Below are 21,823 nucleotides of genomic sequence, written 5' to 3'. Positions count from 1 at the left end.
TCCCTGGGCCAGATGGGATACATCCCAGGATACTTTGGGAGACAAGGGATGAGGTTTGGGTCTTTGGATATTCATTGTCCATGGGGATTGTGCCAGAGGACTGGAGACTGGCGAATGTTGTTCCTCTCTTCAAGAAAGGAAATAGGAATGACCCTGGTAGTTATAGGACAGTTAGTCTTACTTTGATAGTTGGTAAGTTAATGGAAAGGGTCCTGAGGGATAGGACTTATGACCATTTGGAAAGATGCAGCTTAATCCAGGATAGTCAGCATGGTTTCATGATGGGTAAGTCTTGCCTCACAAATTTGATTGAATTCTTTGAGGAGGTAACTAAGTGTGTAGATGAAAGTAGAGCAGTTGATGATATATATGTGGATTTCAGTAAGGCGTTTGATAAGTTTCCCCATGGTAGACTCATGAAGAAAGTAAGGAGGTATGGGATAGAAGGAAATTTGGCCGATTGGCTAAGTAACTGGCTGTCTCATAGAAGACAGAGGGTGGTGGTGGAGCGGAAATTTTCAGACTGGAGGCCAGTTGCCAGTGGTGTACCATGGGGATTGGTGCTGCGTCCTCTGCTGTTTGTGATTTTTATCAATGACTTGGAAGAGGGGGCTGCAGGGTGGGTTAGTAAATTTGCTGATGACATCACGATTGATGGAGTAGTGGATGAGGTGGCGGGCTCTCGCAGACTGCAAGGAGACATTGATAGGATGCAGAGCTGGGCCAAAAAGTGGCAGAAGAAGTTTAACCCTGATAAGTGCGAGGCGATTCATTTTGGTTGGACAAACCTGAATGCAGATTACAGGGTCAACAGCAGGGTTCTGAGGAATGTGGAGGAACAGAGAGATCTTGGGGTTCATATCCACAGATCTCTGAAGGTTGCCACTCAAGTGGATGGAGCCGTGAAGAAGGCTTATAATGTGTTAGCATTTATTAACAGGGGGTTTGAGTTTAAGAGTCGTGGGGTTATGATGCAACTATAGAGAACCTTGGTGAGACCACATTTGGAATATTGTGTGCAGTTCTGGTCACCTCACTATAAGAAGGATGTGGAAGCATTGGAGAGAGTGTGGAGGAGATTTACCAGAATTCTGCCTGGTTTGGAGGGTAGGACTTATGAGGAAAGGTTGAGGGAGCTGGGGCTTTTCTCTTTGAAGCGGAGGAGGATGAGAGGTGACTTAATAGAAGTTTATAAGCTGATGAGGGGGATAGATAGAGTGGACGTTCAGAGACTGTTTCCTTGGGTGGATGTAGCTGTTACTAGGGGGCGTAACTATAAGGTTCATGATGGGAGATGTAGGAGGGATGTCTGAGGTAGATTCTTTACTGAGAGAGTGGTTGGGGTGTGGAATGCACTGCCAGCTGTGATAGTGCAGTCAGACACTTCAGGAACTTTCAAGTGGTTATTCGATAGGCACATGGAGCACACCGGAATGATAGGGGTGAGATAGCTTGATCTTGGGTTCGGACATAGCTCAGCATAACATCGAGGGCTGAAGGGCCTGTACTGTGCTGTATTGTTCTATGTTCTATGTTCTATCTGGGATGGTGATTTGTGAGGTGGTAGCTAACGCCAAAATGGTGCCTTCACCCATGTCCTCCGAGAACTCGTCTGAGCTGTCTTGACCAGCATGAGCAGGAGCTGCACTAGGGGCCTGTAGTCTAGAAGGCCCTGGGGCATCAGCATCTATCCCTGCAACAAAGGACACAAGATTAAGTGCAAGGAAGGGAGAGGAATCCAGAATGCCAAACACATGATTCACATTTCTCCATTGAACACAGAACAAAGAACCAAGAAAATTACATCACAGGTACAGGCCCTTCAGCCCTCCAAGCCTGTAGTGACCAGGCAGCCCATCTGATTTGTAACCCCCTTATCCTTCCAGGGACAATATGCTGCTATTCCCATCCCATTCACATAGCTATAGAGATGCCCCTTAAAGGTTATTATCATATCTGCATCCATAACCTCCCCTGGCAGCCACTCTCTGTGCAAATACACATACCTCATACATCTCCTTTAAACCTTGCCCCTCGCACCAGAAACTTGTGCCCCCAAAAAGTTGCCTCAAAGTGATTGTAGGAATGACAGGTGCTCACATATTGATGGCAGCCCGACCATGCTGTCGCTGACAACCCACATCTCCAGCGCCCTATCCTTAAAGGGAGTGAGGACCTAGAGGTCTGGCTCATCACCCCTTGTCTTCACCCTCTCACAGATGTTGTGCTCAGTCTTCTGTAGAGACAGAAGGAGCCATGAAAGAAATGGTGGCGTGACTCCTGCAGAGTATCAGGTGGTGGCCCTTAGAGGACATGCACAGCAGGGCTCACTGGGGGAAAGGAAAGAGGTGCTTGGGATGGGAAGATCTAGGGGAGATCTGGGGGAAGATGCAAAATGGGGTTCAGCACTGAACCTTGCTGCAGGGATGAAGTCATTGACTTTTTTTCTGGCACTGCTTCCCGGTTTGGGGGGCCAGTATCCTGGTAGTGACTGAGGCTGCATTTCTACCAGTGCCCCCCTTGGTCTGCATCCTCCTGGGTGGAAGAGGATACCCCGCCTCACCTCTGCTGCATCCAGGGTCACCCTTAGAGAATCATGTGCACATTTTGTGCAGGAATGCCTGCCTGCCTGCCCATCCATTCTTCAGTTTTTAATGGAGCTGCCCCTTGTTAGGGCAGTTCAGCTGCAGGCAGTTTGGCCAAGCATTCCAGCAAATTACATGCAGTTTGTTAGCATTGAGGGGAAGGCAAGTAAGCACTTGCAGGTGTGCTATTGGGCTGGGTGGTGGATGAGTTCTTTGATGATTGGAGACAGGGAAGAGAGAGAGAGATGTCACACAGCCATCGGAGTCCAGAGGAGATGAGGGCCTTGTGCAAGAGGGTCCAGGCTCGGGGTGAGGGGGATCACCCTGCCTGATATCTGTAGGGTGGAAGGGGGAGGATGGATCTCTCTGCCTCTGTCTGCTGCCATTGTGCCTGAAATGAGTGAGGGGGGAGAGGGGGTCCGCTGCCACTCTGCCTGAGATTGTTGGGGGATGGGCAGGAGGGGGCCACAATCAGTTTGGGTGGTGGGCGGTGGGCAGATAAGGGGCTCAGTAATGTTGTGGAGCAACAGTTTCGGGCGTGATAAGCCCCGCCCACAGACTTGCACAGCGTAATTCAGAATCGTTAATTTATTTTCAGGCAGAGTGCTTATGGGGAGAATGGGCCTAAAAGTTAGATCCGAAACACTCCCAGATTCAAGACCGCCCAGCACTTAGAATCAAAATGTCAAATTCAGGCCCTGGCTCTCCTTTGTCTAACCTGCTTGTTACCTTCTCAACAAATTCTAACAGATTTGTCAGGCGTGATCTCCACTTGATGAAACCATGCTGACTTCACCTTGTTTTCCTTGCATCTTCAAGAACTCTCAATCCCATCCTTAAGAATGGAATCTAAAATCTTACAAACGACCGAGGTCAGGCTAACTGCCCTGTAATTTCCCATCTTTTGCTTCCCTCCCTCCTTAAACGGGGATGTTACATTCATGATTTTCCAGTCCTCTGACACCTTCCCTGACTCCAATGATTCCTAATGTTTCAAATGCTTCAGCCTCATCTTTTGCGCTGATGTGCTGATCTGCCACATATAGTTGAATGGGGATAATTGTGGAGCCACCTTATCCTTTAGTGAGTTGTTTAATTGTCCATCACCATTCATCACATGACAGTAAAGCTTGGACCTGATCCATTGGTTGTTGGTTCATGTTTACCTCTATTTACCACTTGCTTCTTACGCTGTTTGGCTCGCAAGTAGTCCTATGCGTGCCTTCCATTGATCCAGGGTTGATCTCTTGGCTTGGTGGTAATTGTAGACTCGGGATATGCTGGGTCATGAGGCTACAGATTGTGTCTGAGTACAATTCTGATAGCCCACAGTGCCGCATGGTTGCTCAGTATTGAGTTGCAGGATCTGTTCAAATGCTATCCCATTTAGCACTACAGTAGTGCTACAAAACACGTTGGAGGGCATCCTCACCGTGAAGATGGGACTTAGTCCTCAACGAGATTATTCAGTGGTCACCCCTACCAATACTGTCATGGACAGATGCATCCGAACAAAGAACAAAACAGCCTGGGAAACAGGCCCTTCGGCCCAACGAGCCCACGCCGCCATTTTAACATTATGAAGTCCCCTCTCCACCCATGACCCTTGTCTATGCTTATGGCATTCCACATTGAGGGAAGACTAATTTAGGGACAATTTGTTACACCAGTCAGCCTAATAGCACATCTTTGGGGTGTGGGAGGAAACCGGAGCATCCGGAGAAAACCCACGCAAGCACGGGGAGAATGCGCAAACTCCTGCAGACACTGGCCCAAATCCATGTATCTGCACAGCAAACAGTGATAGTCTGCAACAGATAGGCTGGAGAGGAAGAAATCAAGTACATGTTTTCACCACTGGCCGCAGATCCAGTCAGGCAGCAGGATCCTTCAGTCAGCTCAGTCTTTAGTGATGGTACTACCGAGCCAATCATGGTGATGGACATTGAAGTCCCCCAACCAATGAACATTCTGTTCCCTTGTCACTCTAAGTGGTGTTCAACATGGAGGAGTACTAACTCGTCAGCTGAGGTGGGGTTTGGGAGTGAGGTGTGGTCATTAGCAGGAGGTTTTCTTGCCCATATTTGAAACTTCATGGGGTCCTGAGTCGATGTTGAGGTGTCCCAGGGGAACTCCCTCCTAACCGTATACCTGCACCACTGCTACTTCTGCTTAATCTGTCCTGCCTAATGTCTGGGACATTATCTGGAAGATATGATCCCATTAGTATGAATATGTCAGGCTGTTGCTTGACTCGTCTCTGAGACCACTCTTCCAATTTTGGCACAAACTCTCAGATGTGAATAAAAAGGATCTTGCAAAGTGGACAGGGCTGAGTTCGCCATTGTCATTTTCAGTTCCTAAGGTGATTCTAAGTGGTCCACCCAGCTTCACGGCTTATATGTGGGATATTAGGTGAGTAGGCAGAAGGACAAGATTAAAATAAATGGAAAAGACTGTTGAGAATCATGTGCATTGTGAAACAGGTAGCTGGTTCACTACAAATCCGTTATGCGCTCTTACAATTTCTCCCCATAAAGCCCACTCACAGTAAACATGTTCTGTTCATTGCACCATTAAAACATTGTGACTTAAAAACTTAAGCATTAGGAACAGGAGTTTGGCCCCTGGAGCCTGCTCTGCTATTTGATAACATTACTTACATTATACCAGTGACTACAACTCACAAGTACTTAACTTTGTTACAATCTCCATAGAGACCAATGACTTATTTGAACTTCCAGTTACTAGCTGAAAGAATGTCACACAATTTCATATTTTAAAACTTTTACTCTAGCAAATGTTTTATAAACTATTAACTAAATAGTACTTTATTTTTGTAGGCAATTTATACTTTAAACTATAGAGAGGAACATTCAACTTTTATAGTATCACACATTGCAATCTCCCAGAAATTATAGTCCCTGTAGTAAACAATCCACAGTTGCTCCCAGCTTCCAAAAGGTTCCATATTCCCATTTCACAAGTAGTAACTTCAAGTGACCATCTCCAGGCACTTTCTTCAGTTTTCAGAGAGTCCCTTAAATCCACTACAAGCAGTAAAAGATGTTCCAGTGATTCTTCTGACCTTGGCCATGCCAGGACAAGCCTCCTGGAATCCATAGAAAGTTGCAGGATACATCTCTTCAACTAGAGGCTGTCTCACACCTTCATCTGATTATGCTGGTCCACAAAGCCAAGTAGCCTCTTCTCTCTTCTCACCACACCGAACCTTTGCTGTATAACTGTGATATTCATTGATTTGTTGGGAAATCTGTAATCTTACCTCAAAAATGGTTTACTCTGCCCTCATAGCAAGTGGAAATGCTAATTCGTCACCCTTGGTTTCTCTTCCATCTTAGAAGCAAATGAACAGTTTGCAACGCAACTGCTTACAACCCAATATCAACAGCACCTTTCTGGGATTTTGGGAAACTCAGAATCCCCTTATTATAAACTCAGAGACTGTTGCTGTTGTCTCTAGGCATAAATACTCATACATTCTTCCCAGTAAAATAATTTAAGTCTTTCTCTGATTTCTAATACTGAAATCATTAAGACTTATTATTAAGAAACTGTAATAAACCCCATGATCATGAATTTACCCCCAGGAATCATTAATTAACCTCCCAGTTGGGCTTGTTGAGTATGAGCTTCCTGATGATTGATAATTAGCCAACCAGCTGGAGCTCATTTACCAAACCCTGTATAAAGCAAGACCATGAGAGGGTCCATTAACCTTTTAGTCCTGCTTGGGACCTGTTGTGTTCACCACAGGCTTATGTTTATTGTTTATTTTCATTTGTACAATAGAAACATGGTTCCTTCACAGCTGATTCTTGGATTTATTTTAGAAACCTGCAGATTTCTATGATTCTATGAGAACAGTCACATGACCCCCTTCATTTATCTTAACTTTAAAGATACAGTCCCAAAATATAATAATCTCCTTATTGTCCTAGGTCTGTCCTTATCTTAAAATTGCCTCAAGCACTGTACTGGCTTCCTGCAGTACCTGATTCCTGCATGTCAACCTCACATTCTTAACACTTTAATTCTAAAAATGAGGATTTTGAAGTGGAAGAATTGGTGTATTTGGAGCCAGTGTAGGCCAGAAGGATATGAAGATGACTAATAACAGAGTTTTGAATGAGCTGTAGCTTACAGAGAATAAGAGATTAGCCAAGAGACTTGTCTTAAGCAAGCGTAGAAGTGGAAAAAGCATGATGAGGATCTTAGTGACCAAAGAACAGGGATGGAGATGGGTGATATTATGGACGTGGATATCACCACTTAAAGAAGATACAGGATTGGATGCTTAGCTCATGGTTAAGTGTCATCATTAAGACTATTGACAATCTGATTCATTTTGAGTCTGTAACCAGTAAGGCAGATGGAATTAGTGACAGGGTATGGATTTGTGGCAGAGACAGAAGATGCTGTCTTCTGTCTTCTCAGTACTTCACTAGAGGAAATTGTGACTCAGCCAATACTGGATGTCAGACTAGCAATCTGACCATGTGGAGGCAAGGGATGGGTCAAGGGAGATAGTTGAGATGCAGAACCTGTGTCCTCAATGTAATTTAGGAACCCGATCTAACACATTTTAGTACTATAGTGGGCAAAATCACAAAGATGGCTACCTGGCACATAAAAAAGTTACCTGGGAGAGAGATATTAAGCGGGCACTGACTTTTAGCACAGACAGCTACTTGAAACTAAAAACATGCAGGACAAACAGTTATTTAAAGTTAAACATGCAGGAATCAGATACTGCAGGAAGCTAGTAGAGCGCTTGAGGCAATTTTAAGATAAGGACAGACCTAGGACAATAAGGAGATTAGCCATATATGGGAATGGGAATACATAAATGCAAGAAAACTAATTACTGTATGTATAGACCAAAACTAAGTCATTGATAGTCACTGATAGAGGAAATGTATCCATTCTATGAAACAATGCAATGTTAAATGCCAATGTCTGTATATGTCTGGCTGTAACGATGTGTTAAACTATCGATCCTACTCAACTATGACAATGTGTTAAATGGCTAATGTCCAGATTATCCATTGTCTGAAATGTATAAAAATAAACCGCTCCTATTGTATTATTAAGAGAAGGTAGCTGTCCAGTATTGCGGAGTGCCAGTACCTTTTCTCTACGAAGCTTCGTTAGATCAAACTGTATTGTTGCGTCCCCAGTCTGACTCCGAAGTGGTAATTTCCCACAACAGCACTGTTGCCAAAAGCAGCACATAGATGAAAAGGAAAAGGCCAAGGCCAGACCCAGAAATGGCGTAGGGGTGGAAACAGAAACCATGGCTGGAGATGATGTGGCCACAATTGGATAGGTAAGAAAGGAACAAAAGAAAACAATCTCAATGAGTTGATCAAATAAGGTTAGGTGTGGGAAAGGAGGTTGTTATGTTCGGCTAGTCAAAGGTTGAGAAGGATAAGCCAGTATACCAAATTTACAATTGCAGAGTATGTTACATGTGACTTTGATTAGTGCTTATATATAGTGGAGAGGTTCACTCATGGAGATGCTGGAAATAAAGGTATGGATTTTGGAGTGGACACCATCCCACTTTGAAGTTGAAAGGGTGATTGAAGATGGAGCCATGTTTACAAGTTCCAAGGATTTATTATGTTAATCAAAAATTCATTGTCATTTCAATTCCTAGATCCTGTTTGATCCTGTAGATTATTCGCCGTGTTTAATCAATCACAGATCATACCTCCAGTAATTTTATATTGATGATACCCCCATTGTTAATCCAGTAACATTTTTTCAATGTAAAAAGATTTGAGGCTCGGTGGCAATAAAAACCAGTGTTAATTCCTATTCACGCATCAGCATTTTGAAAACCATTCTTGAATTGTCAATTACCATCTAATTGCTTTGCTATGATAAAGAATTTGATTCATATTACATTTTTCAGAAATATCCCATTGCATTGTACAGAATCTGAATAGCATTGAAGTTCAGCCGCTATTGTGAATGCAAATCCAGTTGAGTTACAGGTTTTTTGGAGTGTTACTTGTTTGCAAGAAACTTAGAGAATTTCTTACTCCCTGTAACATATTGTGATGGGATCTTAAATATCCACCTGAATCACTAGGCCTTGATCTTGATTGAACATCTCATCTAAATAATGGATCCTTCAGCACCCTCAAAATTGCACATAAATTATGAACACAAATTCATTATTTACAGTAGCATATTTAAGCTATCCAGTAAAGTGTCTCCTCTTTATTTTCCCCATTTTAAAAACATATTTACATTTTTTATTTTGTTTAGTCATATCGGAAGTTGAGCTTATCATATTATTCATTGCTGGAGTGCCTGACCCAGGATCACATGAACTTCATTGCCAGCCTAGAGTCACATGTGGTTATTTACATCCTGACCTCTTTATCAGAAGGACTGAATGCCTTGGGTGAGTTGCACTAGAAAATGTTTCTTCCTGAATATTGGAGTTGTCAAACCGTATGTACAAGCTAATCTGATCAGGAATCTCAGTTGTTTATAGAACATAGAACATTACAGTGCAGAACAGGCCCTTTGGCCCACGATGTTGCGCCAACCAGTTAAAAAAAACAATGACCCACTAATCTAAACCAATCCCTTTTCGTCCATAAACCTATCCATGGATCTCTTAAACGCCCCCAAACTAGGCGCATTTACAACTGCAGCAGGCAGGGCATTCCAATCCCTCACCACCCTCTGGGTAAAGAACCTACCCCTGACATCCGTCCTATAACTACCCCCCCTTAATTTAAAGCCATGCCCCCTCGTGCTAGCTTTCTCCATCTGAGGAAAAAGGCTATCACTATCCACCCTATCTAAACCTCTAATCATCTTATATGTTTCAATAAGATCCCCTCTTAGCCACCTTCTTTCTAGCGAAAACAACCCCAAATCCCTCAGTCTCTCCTCATAGGACCTCCCCTCCATACCAGGCAATATCCTGGTAAACCTCCTCTGCACCCTCTCCAAAGCCTCCACATCCTTCCTGTAATGTGGGGACCAGAACTGCACACAGAACTCCAAGTGCGGCCGCACCAGAGTTGTGTACAGTTGCAACATGACGCTGCGACTCCTAAATTCAATCCCCCTACCAATAAACGCCAAGACACCGTATGCCTTCTTAACAACCTTATCTACTTGATTCCCAACTTTCAGGGATCTATGTACACATACACCTAGATCCCTCTGTTTATCCACACTATTCAAAGTCCTCCCGTTAGCCCTATACTCAACACATCTGTTATTCCTACCAAAGTGAATCACCTCACACTTCTCCGCATTAAACTCCATCCGCCACCTCTCGGCCCAGCTCTGCAACCTGTCTAAGTCTCCCTGCAAACTATGACACCCTTCCTCACAATCTACCACACCTCCGACTTTGGTGTCATCAGCAAATTTACTAATCCACCCAGCTATACCCTCATCCAGATCATTTATAAAAATTACAAACAGCAGTGGCCCCAAAACAGATCCCTGAGGCACACCACTCGTAACCGAACTCCATGACGAATATTTACCATCAACCACCACCCTCTGTCTCCTATCTGCTAGCCAATTCCTGATCCAATTTCCTAGACTACCCTCAATCCCATACATCTGCATTTTCTATTTTCAATTACTAAATTAAAAACCAATCATGAAAAGCATTGATGGAGGTGCTAATTTGTATTTAATGCAGATTTCAAGATGATATATAAAATCACCATGCATCAGTACCAACACATAGTAGTTTTCAAGGGAATGTTTTAAGGAATGCATATTGATCTGAAACGTGGCGGCAGTGGGGAACCTGTCGATGTGGTGTATGTGGATTTCCAGAAGGCGTTTGAAAAGGTGCCGCACTAAAGACTGCTACATAAGATAAAGGTGCATGGTATTACAGGTAATGTATTAGCATGGATAGAGGATTGGTTAACTAACAGAAAGCAAAGAGTGGGGGTAAATGTGCGTTTTTCTGGTTGGCGATCAGTAACTCGTGATGTGCCTCAGGGACTGCAATTGTTTACGATTTACATAGATGATTTCGAGTTGGGGACCAAACATAGTGTGTCAAAGTTCACAGATGACACTAAGATGAGTGGCAGAGTAAAGTGTGCAGAGGACGCTGAAAGTCTGCAAAGGGATATAGATAGTCTGAGTGAGTGGGCGAGGGTCTGGCAGATGGAATACAATGTTGGTAAATGTGAGGTCATCCATTTTGGTACGAATAACAGCAAAATGGACAATTACTTAAGTGGTAAAAAATTGCAGCATGCTGCTATGCAGAGGGACCTGGGTATCCTTGTGCAAGAATCATAAGGAGTTGGTTTGCAAGTGCAGCAGGTAATTAAGAAGGCAAATGGAACTTTGTCCTTCATTGCTAGAGGGATGGAGTTTAAAAGCAGCAAGGTTATGTTGCAGCTGTGTAACTGTTGCTGAGGCCACATGTACAGTTTTGATCTCCTTACTTGAGAAAGGATATACTGGCACTGGAGGGAGTACAGACGAGATTCACTAGGTTGATTCCAGAGTTGGGAGGGTTGGCTTATGAGGAGAGACTGAGTAGATTTGGGCCTATACTCATTGGAATTCAGAAGAATGTGAGGAAATCTTATAGAAACATATAAGATTATGAAGAGAACAGATAAGATAGAAGGAGGGAAGTTGTTTCCACTGGCGGGTGAAACTAGAATCCACATTCTTCTGAATTCCAATATAGCCCCAGTCTACTCAGTCTCTCCTCATAAGCCAACCCTCTCAACTCCAGAATCAACCTAGTGAATCTCCTCTGCACCCCCTCCAGTGCCAGTATTGCATTTCTCAAGTAAGGAGACCAAAACTGTACACAGTACTCCAGGTGTAGCCTCAGCAGCAGTTACAAGCTGCAATATAACCTCACTGCTTTTTAACTCCATTCCTCTCGCAATGAAGGACAAAATTCCATTTGCCTTCTTAATTAGCTGCTGATTCTTGCACAAAGATACCCATGGTCTCAAAATAAGGGGGAGCAGATTTAGGACTGAGTTGAGGAGGAACTTCTTCACACAAAGGTTGTGAATCTGTGAAATTCCCTGCCCAGTGAAGCAGTTGAGGCTACCTTATTGAATGTTTTAATGCAAGGATAGATACATTTTTGAACAGTAAAAGAATTAAGGGCTATGGTGACCGGGCGGGTAAGTGCAGCTGAGGCCACAAAAAGACAAAAAGATGATGTATGATGAGATCAGCCATGATCTTATTGAATACTGGATCAGGCTCAAAGGACCAGATGGTCTACTCCTGCTCCTAATTCTTATGTTCTTGTTTATTTTCTTATGTAGTCATCATCACTACAATTTCTTTCACATGATAGACCCTAATTATTTGAGAGTTCTTGCTCTGTTCACCACCACTCAATTGATGTTGATATGTTTGCTTTTATTCTTAGTTTTGATGCTGGCATGCATTGAATTATGACAATTAGTAAAGAGCTTTCACTGGAACCTCATACGGATTATCCCTAAACCATTTAAACACAAGAGAATACAGACAAAATTTAAACAACTTTGTTTTGTAGGTTAGCCTTAAGCTTTAGTATCATTCATGTACTTCTTTTTCCAAAATTGAACACAGTGCTTCAGTTCGACTCTTCCTGAGGCTTTGTACAACTAATGCATCTCTTTTGTTTATAACCCTTGAGATAAAGGCCAATATTCCATTCGTCTTTCTGATTAATTTTTGTGATCGCCAAATCCTTTGTTCTCTAAAAGGCTTAGGGCAGGATTTTCCAGCTGCGCTCGCCCTAAAACTGGAAAATCCCTCCTGAGGTCAATGGACCTTTGCATGGTGTGCATCCCTGCCCACTATGATTCCCATGGCAGGTGAGATGGGAACACTCAGCCCTTAGTCTTTCATCTTTAAGAAATTCTTCCATTGTTTCTTACACAGAGTGGATTAACTCACAGCTCACATGTAACTCAGTTTGCCATAGTTTTTCCCGCCATTTAGTTAGCCTTTGTAATTTCCTGCTCCCATTGACACAACTTGCTGAGGCCACTAACTAAATTTTATCTGAAAACTTTAGATATAAAACTATCTATTCCTACAGCAAAGTCATTAATATATATGATGAAAAGCTGAAGTCTCAACACAGATCCCTGGGGATCTCTACTTTTCACTTTCCATCATTCAGAGAATATTCCTTTTATCTCTATTGTTTCTCTGCTTTCTCCCAACCAATAATCAAGCCAAGTTACCTCGAATTCTGTGCGTTTTCATTGTTACTGAAAATTTCTTATGTGGAGCCTTATCAAATGTTTTCTGAAAAGTAATATAGACAACATCCATAGACGCTCCACCATTCATCATTTTAGTGATCTTAAAATATTCAACAAGATCAGTGGTTCTCACGAACTCCTTTCATGAAAATGCAAAATCTTGCAAATCCCATTCCTAAAAATAAATATTTTCCAGGGATTTTCACCCTTCCCTGAGTATAAATTATAAAAGCAATATCAATGAATTCAGCACTCTGCTGCTGTATTCTAAATGCAAACCAGGCCCCACTAACATATCTTTATAACCCCATTTCTTTCAAATGTAAAATTGTCTTCGTACTAGTGAAACCATAACATAAGTTGTCTCTCTTCTCCACCAAAATGATTTATGCAGAACTGTAAATGGCATTCCTGATTACCACTGCATTGTGCCAAAATTCTACCATCAGCGATATGCCAATGATTTTCTACCCCCGCCTCATTTTCATTTGTTGTAACCAGCCAGACACATAACCTTGACTATTTAAAGTGCAATCATATGATCTTGTGCAGGTACCAGAAATGTTTAATTGGATCCCTTTGTCTGCTAGTTCATTTTGGACTTAAGGACTTGTTACAGATTGTGACAAATTGCTCCAGCAATCAGTGGCAGGAGGATAATTCATCATGGTTTTAACATGAGTCAAAATGTACACACTTTGCTGCTTGTTTACTTACCATAAAACCATAGGACACTACAGCACAGAAGCAGACCCTTTGGCCCTTCTTGGCTGTGCCAAACCATTTTTCTGCCTAGTCCCACAGACTTGCGCTTGGACCATATCCCTCCACATCCCTCTCATCCATGTACCTGTCCAAGTTTTTCTTAAATGTTAAAAGCAAGCCCGCATTTACCACTTCACCTGGCAGCTCATTCCACGCTCCCACCACTCTCTTTGTGAAGAATCCCCCCCTAATATTCCGTTTAAACTTTTCCCCTTTCACCCTTAACCCACGTCCTCTAGTTTTTTTTTCTCCCCTAGCCTCAGCGGAAAAAGCCTGTTTGCATTCACTCTATCTATGCTCACCATAATTTCATACATCCCTATCAAATCTCCCCTCATTCTTCTACGCTCCAGGGAATAAAGTCCTAACCTATTCAAACTTTCTCTATAACTCAGTTTCTCAAGTCCTGGTAACATCCTTGTAAACCTTCTCTGCACTCTTTCAACCTTATTAATATCCTTCCTGTAATTAGGTGACCAGAACTGCACACAATACTCTAAATTCAGCCTCACCAATGTCTTATACAACCTCACCATAACATTCCACCTCTTCTGCTCAATGCTTTGATTTATAAAGGCCAATGTTCCAAAAGCACTCTTTACAACCCTATCTACCTGTGATGCCACTTTTAGGGAATTATGTATCTGTATTCCCAGATTCCTCTGTTCTACTACACTTTTCAGTGTACTACCATTTATCTTGAATGTTCTACCTTGGTTTGCCCTTCCAAAGTGCAATACCTCACACTTATCTGCATTTTTCAGCCCATTTTTCTAGCTGGTCCAAATCCCTCTGCAATCTTTGAAAACCTTCCTCACTGTCCACTACACCTCCAATCTTTGTATCATCAGCAAATTGGCTGATCCAATTTACCACGTTATCATCCCGATCATTGAGATAGATGACAAACAACAAGGGACCCAGCACTGATCCCTGTGGCACAACACTGGTCACAGGCCTCCACTCAGAGAAGCAATCCTTCACTACCATTTGTTGGCTTCTTCCATTGAGCCAATGTCTAATTCAATTCACTATCTCTCCATGTATATCTAGCAACGGAACCTTCCTAACTCACCTCCCATGTGGGACCTTGTCAAAGGCCTTACTGAGGTCCATGTAGACAACATCTACTGCCTTCCCTTCATCCACTTCCCTGGTAACCTCCTCAAAAAACCCTAATAGAGTGGTTAAACATGACCTACCACGCACAAAGCCATGTTGACTCTCCCTAATAAGTCCCTGTCCATCCAAGTATTTGTAGATCCTATCTCTTAGTACTCCTTCCAATAATTTACCTACTACCGACGTGAAACTTACCGGCGTAAAATTTCCCGGATTACTTTTTCAGCCTTTTTAAACAACAGAACAACATGAGCTATCCTCCAATCATCTGGCATCTCACCCGTGGATACCGACATTTTAAATATATCAGCCAAGGCCCCTGCAATTTCAACACAGCCCCCTTCAAGGTCCGAGGGAATACCCTGTCTGGTCCTGGGGATTTATCTATTCTGATTTACTTCAAGCACCTCCTCCCCTTTAATCTGTATAGGTTCCATGACTCCATGCCAGTTTCCTTAGTAAATATGGATTCAAAAACAATACAGATGCAAAAAACTTAGAGACCTAAAACTTCTAAGTTATCAGCATAAAAAGAATTGTTGGCAGTTCAACCTTAATTACATTTATACACGTTTGACAATTTCACACAAGAAGGTGAATATTTATTCAGTTTGTTAACTAGTTGAATTTCAAAGAATTAGAGAATGTATTGCCTAAGACAAAGCTAAGAAACTTCATGGAAGGGTACAACAAATTCCAAAACAGCATTTTCAGTTGGAGAAATTCTAAAATTAGCCAAATATTTTCATTTCATTTGCGGCTTACTTGTAACGGTGGTCCTTTTCAGGTCACTTGACCTGCTTTTTGCGCCATTTTCTCTTTTCTCCTATGCAGGCACACAGGGCTGACTCCTGGCCTGAAAACATTTTCTAACAAATGTACTGCATAAGTGCCCCCATTTCTTGGCTGGAGTACCCACCCTTTGAGTTCAAATAAAGACAAGTATTTGCATTTCATAACATTCCACTGTTACAGAATTTTTCCCATGAACCCCGTTTTGGGGTTTGTGAACTATGGTTAGGAATCACGGACCTCGGAACTAGATTAGTCTAAGATGATGTATACATAGAATAATGGATTTGTTACGGTGCAGAAGTAGGCCATTTGGCCCATCATGTCTGCAATAGCCCGCCTAATGAGTATTATGGCTTAGAGCCATTCCCCTGCTTTTGCGAATACCCCTGCACATTGTTTATATAATTAAACTGATTCTCTTTGATCAGCACATTTTTGTCCAAGTGGTTATTCTCTGATAATAGGTTCTGGTAACTTCCCTTGATACTAAATTGACAGGTCAGTTGTAATCTGGTTTCTTCCTCCTTCCCTTCTTAAATACTGAAGTAAATGAGATTCCGTTATTGCAATCCAAAGGCACAATTCCTGAATGGAAAGCTCTGGCTGACACATCTCAATATCTTCATCTATTTCTTTTAATACATTTGGTTAGAGACATTAAGCTGTGAAGAATTAACTTGATTAAATTCCATTATTTTCTCCATTTTCATTTTTATTTGTATTGAATCTTATAGGTTCAGAACAAGTTGTTTTCAGATCCATTGTGAGTTTTTTTTTATTCACAGCTCTTTTTGTACCTCTTTTTATGCTTTTTGTTGTAGTTTTCAGTCCACTAAACTTCTACTTTTTCTCACATTTGGACACGCATTTTCTTTTAGTTGACACTGTCTTTTGCCTCATCTATGGTTGCTTAACTGTACAAGCTATGCTTTTGCCCTTTTACAGGTACACTTTACATATACCAAATATGGTTGAACACGGTTGCCTATACCAACCTCTTTCAGTGCCTCCTCATCCAGCTGGCTGAGACCACCCTTGCCTGATTTCATTCTTACTTATCTAACTGTATCACCTGCAATGGGTTCTCTTTCCACTGCCGCTTGTACACTGTTAACTCTGAGGTCCCCATGACTCCTCCCATATCTCACCTGCATGTTATTCCTTAGCAAGCTGAAGAACACATCAGGTTTCCTACCTAATGCTGGTGACACACAGCTTTATCTCCTCACTACTTCATTCTACCCCGAACACTAAAACTGAGTTGTCACACTCTTTTTCCAACTTTCAGTACCAGATGTACAGAAATCTTCTCCCAACTAAATACTGGGGCGTCTGAAGTTATTTTATCAGTCCCCTCAAGACAGTTATCAAAGGAAAATTGAAAAGCACATACTGGGAAACATTGCCCAGTGCTGCAAGGGCCTTATATTCAAATTACACAAAGTTAATTTGTAGGAACATCAAGCAATTAGAAAATCAAGTAATGTGACGGCCTTAACATTAGAGTAAAATAATCTAAATACAATTACTTAGCACCTGGTAAGACCACATCTGGAGTATTGTATACAATTTGAACACTTCACCTAAGGAAGGATAACATTGCCTTGGAGGCAATGGAACAAAGGGTCATTGGACTGATTCTTTGGCTAAGGGATTGACCAGTGGAGAAAGATTGAGGCCTTTATTCCATAAAATTTATAATAATGAGGGATGATCTCTTAAAATCACAAAAAGATCCTTAAGAGATTTAATAGTAGATGCTGAGAGGATGTAGCGGCAATCACTGTCTCAGAATAAGGAGTTGGCCATTTACAACTGAACTGAGTAGGAATTTCTTCACCTGAAGGTTTGTGGATGTTTAAAATGCCCTATTCCAAAGAACTGTGGATGCGTATATTCAAGACAGAGATCGATAGTTTTTTTGACACCAAGGATATCAGGAGATTCGAGGATAGTTTGGGAAGTTAGATTTGAGGTTGAAGATCAGTTATGATCACTTTAAATGGTGGAAGGGTTGAATATACTACTTTACTCCTATTTCTTACATTCTTATTAACTCCTTCCTTTGTCACCAATGTCATTCCTCTCCCTGCCAATGGTTGATCACTATTTACAAACCTTGATGTAGTATATGACCCTCATCTGAACTTCCAGCTACATGGCTGCCCAATCCTAAGATTGCCTACTTCCACCACGTTATTACCAAGCAACTCCTCCCCTGCCTCAGCTGATCTGCTGCTGAACCCTCATCCATGCCTTTGCAAGCTTTAGACTTGGCCAATCTAACAAACCCTTGGACAACCATCTTCCATTCTCCATATACTTGAACTCATCCAAAACTCTGCTGCCCATGTCAAGAGTAGTATCTCTGGGTCCACCTTGAGTGGGAAGCTCGGAGTGCCGGTGAACTTAATTTACCAGGAGGCCAAAATCAATTTCCTGACACAGGGATGAACTTTTGGAATTATGCTCTTGGAACCTTAAAGATGGGTTGAGCTTCTCAACAGTCAAGAAGTCTTTTTGCATACATTAGTTTGTCATGCATGCTCATTAAAAGAGCAGCTCACCAGAATAAAGTGTTCCTTCCAAATTAAATTCGCCGCCAATGAGAAATTCTAACATCAACATTTATGACTATATGTAAGTAGTGGGCTTCCGACAAGGCAGACTTCTTGGACTTTAAGGTAAATAGCTTCTGCTTCTTTGGGGGGACTCACAAATGTCAGCCTCCTGATTGAGAATGGGTGCAAGTAGTCCAAGCTGCACAGAGGCTAGATAATGGAAGGCAGGGTTAGTGGGGTCGGTTGGAGTGGGGAAGAATGAAGTGAAGACTGGACAATGAAGGCAGGGTTAGTGTAACAAGTCAGCAGAGGCAGAAGTTCCTTCACCAAAATCCCTTTATTTATAACTCTAACAGCAGTACGCAAAGTGCTATCAGTTAGCAGTCTACCTCAAGGGGTGTCAAAGGAACTGACACTCTCAGTTAATTACAAGGCAAAGACTCCCTGATTGGCCATCAATTGGATCCTTAATCAGGGAGTTCATACTCCAATAGACAAATCTCAATGGCCTGGTTGAAGTCATTACAGTTAGTGGGGAAGAGTGGAGTAAAGCCTGACAATGGAGGCAGGATCGGTGGGAAGGACAAGAAGGTGTACATGGAAAGAAGCTGTCTATCTGGAGCAGCGATAGGGCAACAAATAGACTCTGTAAGCAGTAAGCGTCATAGAGAGATGAAGGGTGGGTTCTGGTCCTAAGGGTTTTAATGAGGACACTGGGAGGCTAGAGATACAGTGACAGTTTGAGGGTGGGGAAAGCGGGGAGGAGGATCTGGTAGGGAGAAGCGTGGACAGATAATGGGTGGTCTCTTGGGTGGTTTGTTGTAGAAACTGAATGGGAGGAATCAAGGCCAGGAGGGGCATGGTCACAGTGACAGTAATGGGAACAATAGGGAGAGCAGGAATGTCCTCACAGATGATAATAGGATCCAGGGAACACGGAGGGATTGAATGATTGAAAGAGGGAGAGGAATGACAAGGTAGCGATAGTGCAGGATATTGAGGGAAACTTGGTGGGTAACAGGGAAGGGTAGAAGATGCTTGATACACTGGCAAACCTTACTCATACACGGTTCTGAAGCTGTCAATGTTGTTGCATAGTTCATAAAATCTCTCAAGCAGTTGATTTGGAGGAATCTGTTTAGGTGGGAGAGTTACTGCCTTGTCTTTTGGTTTCAGCAAAGGGACATCCTATTAGTTCATGAAAAAAATAGTGAAAACAAATGTAGGCCCCTTACTGTCCAAAATGGGAGATTTATAATAGAGATCAAGGAAATGGCGGATGTTATAAAGGGGAGGTTGATTCCCTCTCTGAGAACTAATCACTCAAAGAGGAGTACCTTGCCTCATAATCTGTTAAAGTGTGTGAGAAGGGGTAATATCTACATTTCAGCAACTTTTAGTGGTTAAATCAAAATTCAAATCAAAAACAGAATTCTGTATAGATAAATAAAATTCCCACTTATTATCGAAAAAATAGAACTTTTAGTCACTCAACATATAACCAGATTATATCTTTTGGAATCTTCTGTCTTCTTTGCTATCTTCACTTTCGTGATGAGGCTTTCTTTAAAGACATAAATTAGCTGTGCAGAGGCAATTGCTGTCCTTCTCTCTCCCTCTCTCTCTCTCAAGCTGTGGCAGAGGCAGTTGCTGTCTGGCTGTCTGGAGCTGGGAGCTGTCTGTTACACCCCTGATGACATAGCAACATCCCCACAATAGGATTGGTTTACAGGTTACCAAAATATGAAATTCAAATCTGATCGGCTGCATTTATTGAAATGCCGAGTTTAAATTGATTGGGCAAACTTCAAAAACAGCCTGTTGTCTTGGCAACACTACTGACTAGCTGCTCAATACAATGTTTTAGTCTATGCTGTTTGTGTACTTGCATTTGCACCTGCATCTCTTTTTTCTTTAAAACTTAGTACAGAGAAAAAAATTACCTTTTTTAACAGACCATGCAATTTTACAACTCTTAGCATTTTACATTTTTTTCATAATATTACAAACACTAAATTCACAACACAGAGCAATTAAACAACCACTTCAGTTCTGTCTTCACAGAAAATGGTTAAATACTTCCCAGAAGTGATAAGGCAACAAGTGTCTACTGAGAAAAAGGAATTGAAGGAACTTAATATTACTAGAAAAATAGCACTGAAGAAATGAATGTGACTGAAAACCAGTAAATCCCCAGGCCCTGATAATATACATCCCACAGTACTAAAGAAGGTGGTCATGGAAATAATGGATGCATCAGTTGTCATCTTCCAAAATGCTGTAGATTCAGGAACAGTCGCAGTAGATTGGAGTGTGGCAAATGTAACCCCACCATTTAAAAAGAGAGAGGGAGAAAACAGAGAACTACAGACCTTCTAACCTAACATCAGTGGTCAGAAAGAGTCCATGGTAAAGGATGTGATAATTGGGCAATTAGAAACTATCAATGGAATTATACACATATGGCAATATGAAAGGGAAATCATGTTTGACAAACCTATTTTGAGGACATAACTAGCAGAATAGATGAGAGAAAACCAGTGGCTGTGGTGTATTTGTATTTTCAGAAAGGTTTTGATAAAGGCCCACTTAAGACGTTAATGTGCAGATGAGGCTGGGGTAATATATTGGCATGGATTGAGAATTGGTTAGCAGACAGGAAGCAGAAAATAGGAATAAATGTGTCTTTTTCAGAGTGGCAGGTGGTGTCTGGTAGGGTAATAAAGGGATCAGTGGTTGGGCCCCACCTATTCACAATATAAATCAATAATTTGGAAGAGGGAACTAAATGTAATATTTGCAAGTTTGCTGATGACATGAAAGTTAGTGAGAATGTGAATGGTGAGGAAGATGTTAAGAAGCTTCAGGGTGATTTAGATAAGTTAACTGAGTAAGCAAATACATGGCAGATGCAGTATTACACGGATAAATGTGAAGTTATCCACTTTGAAAAGAAAAACAGAATGGCAGAATATTATTTAAACTGTGATGGATTGGGAAATGTTGATGTACAAAGGGTATCCTTGTACACCAGTCACTGAAAGCAAGCGCACTGCTACAGAAAGCAGTTAGGGAGGCAAATGGTATGTTGGCCTTCATTGCATGAGGACTTGAGTACAAGAGTAAGGATTTCTTACCACAGCTTCCAGGACCTTGGTGAGACCGCAACTGAAGTATTGTGTGCAGATTTGTTCTCATTGCCTAAGAAAGGAGAGGGAGTGCAGTGAAGATTCAGCAGACTGATTCCAGGGTATGTAGGATTATCATTTAAGGAGAGGTTAGGTTGGCTCCACCTGCATTTTCTGGTGTTTAGGAGTATGAGGGGTGATCTCATTGAAGCATATAAAATTCTGACAGGGCTGGACAGACTGGATTGAGGGATGATGCTTCCTGGCTGGGGGTCTAGAACAATGGGTCACAGTCTCAGGATATGGGGTAAGCCATTTAAGACTAAGATGAGAAAAACATCTTCACTCAGAGGGTGGCCGTACCTGTGGAATTCTCTACCATAGAAAGCTGTGAGACCAAGTCACTGAATATATTTAAGAAGGTAATAGATAGATTTCTAGACTCTGAAGGCATCAAAGGGTATGGGGAGAGTGCAGGAGTAAGTTATTGAGGTCAAGGATCAGTCATGTCTTGATGGGCTGAGTGACCTATCTTGCTCCCATTTTGTATGTTTCCATGCCAATCCTGCCATCATCCCCCCCAACCCATCACCACCCACCCC

The 21,823-nt window shown here is 42.0% G+C and overlaps 1 protein-coding gene across 1 annotated transcript in view; it reads left to right on the top strand.

The window, feature by feature from the left end:
- LOC145351309 (ran-binding protein 17-like) overlaps nt 1–21,823 on the top strand; it is a 925,757-nt gene that overhangs the window by 738,764 nt on the left and 165,170 nt on the right. The window contains exon 24 of the mRNA XM_080200932.1: nt 8,886–9,024. Within this exon, the coding sequence (XP_080057058.1) occupies nt 8,886–9,024 (139 nt within the window). The remainder of the gene's footprint in view (nt 1–8,885; nt 9,025–21,823) is intronic.

This window comes from Carcharhinus amblyrhynchos, chromosome 13, assembly GCF_965287045.1.
Source record: "Carcharhinus amblyrhynchos chromosome 13, sCarAmb.v2.hapA, whole genome shotgun sequence".
Lineage (NCBI taxonomy): Eukaryota > Metazoa > Chordata > Chondrichthyes > Carcharhiniformes > Carcharhinidae > Carcharhinus > Carcharhinus amblyrhynchos.
Note: the sequence above shows the minus strand (reverse complement) of the source record. Positions and strands in the feature narration are given on the sequence as shown.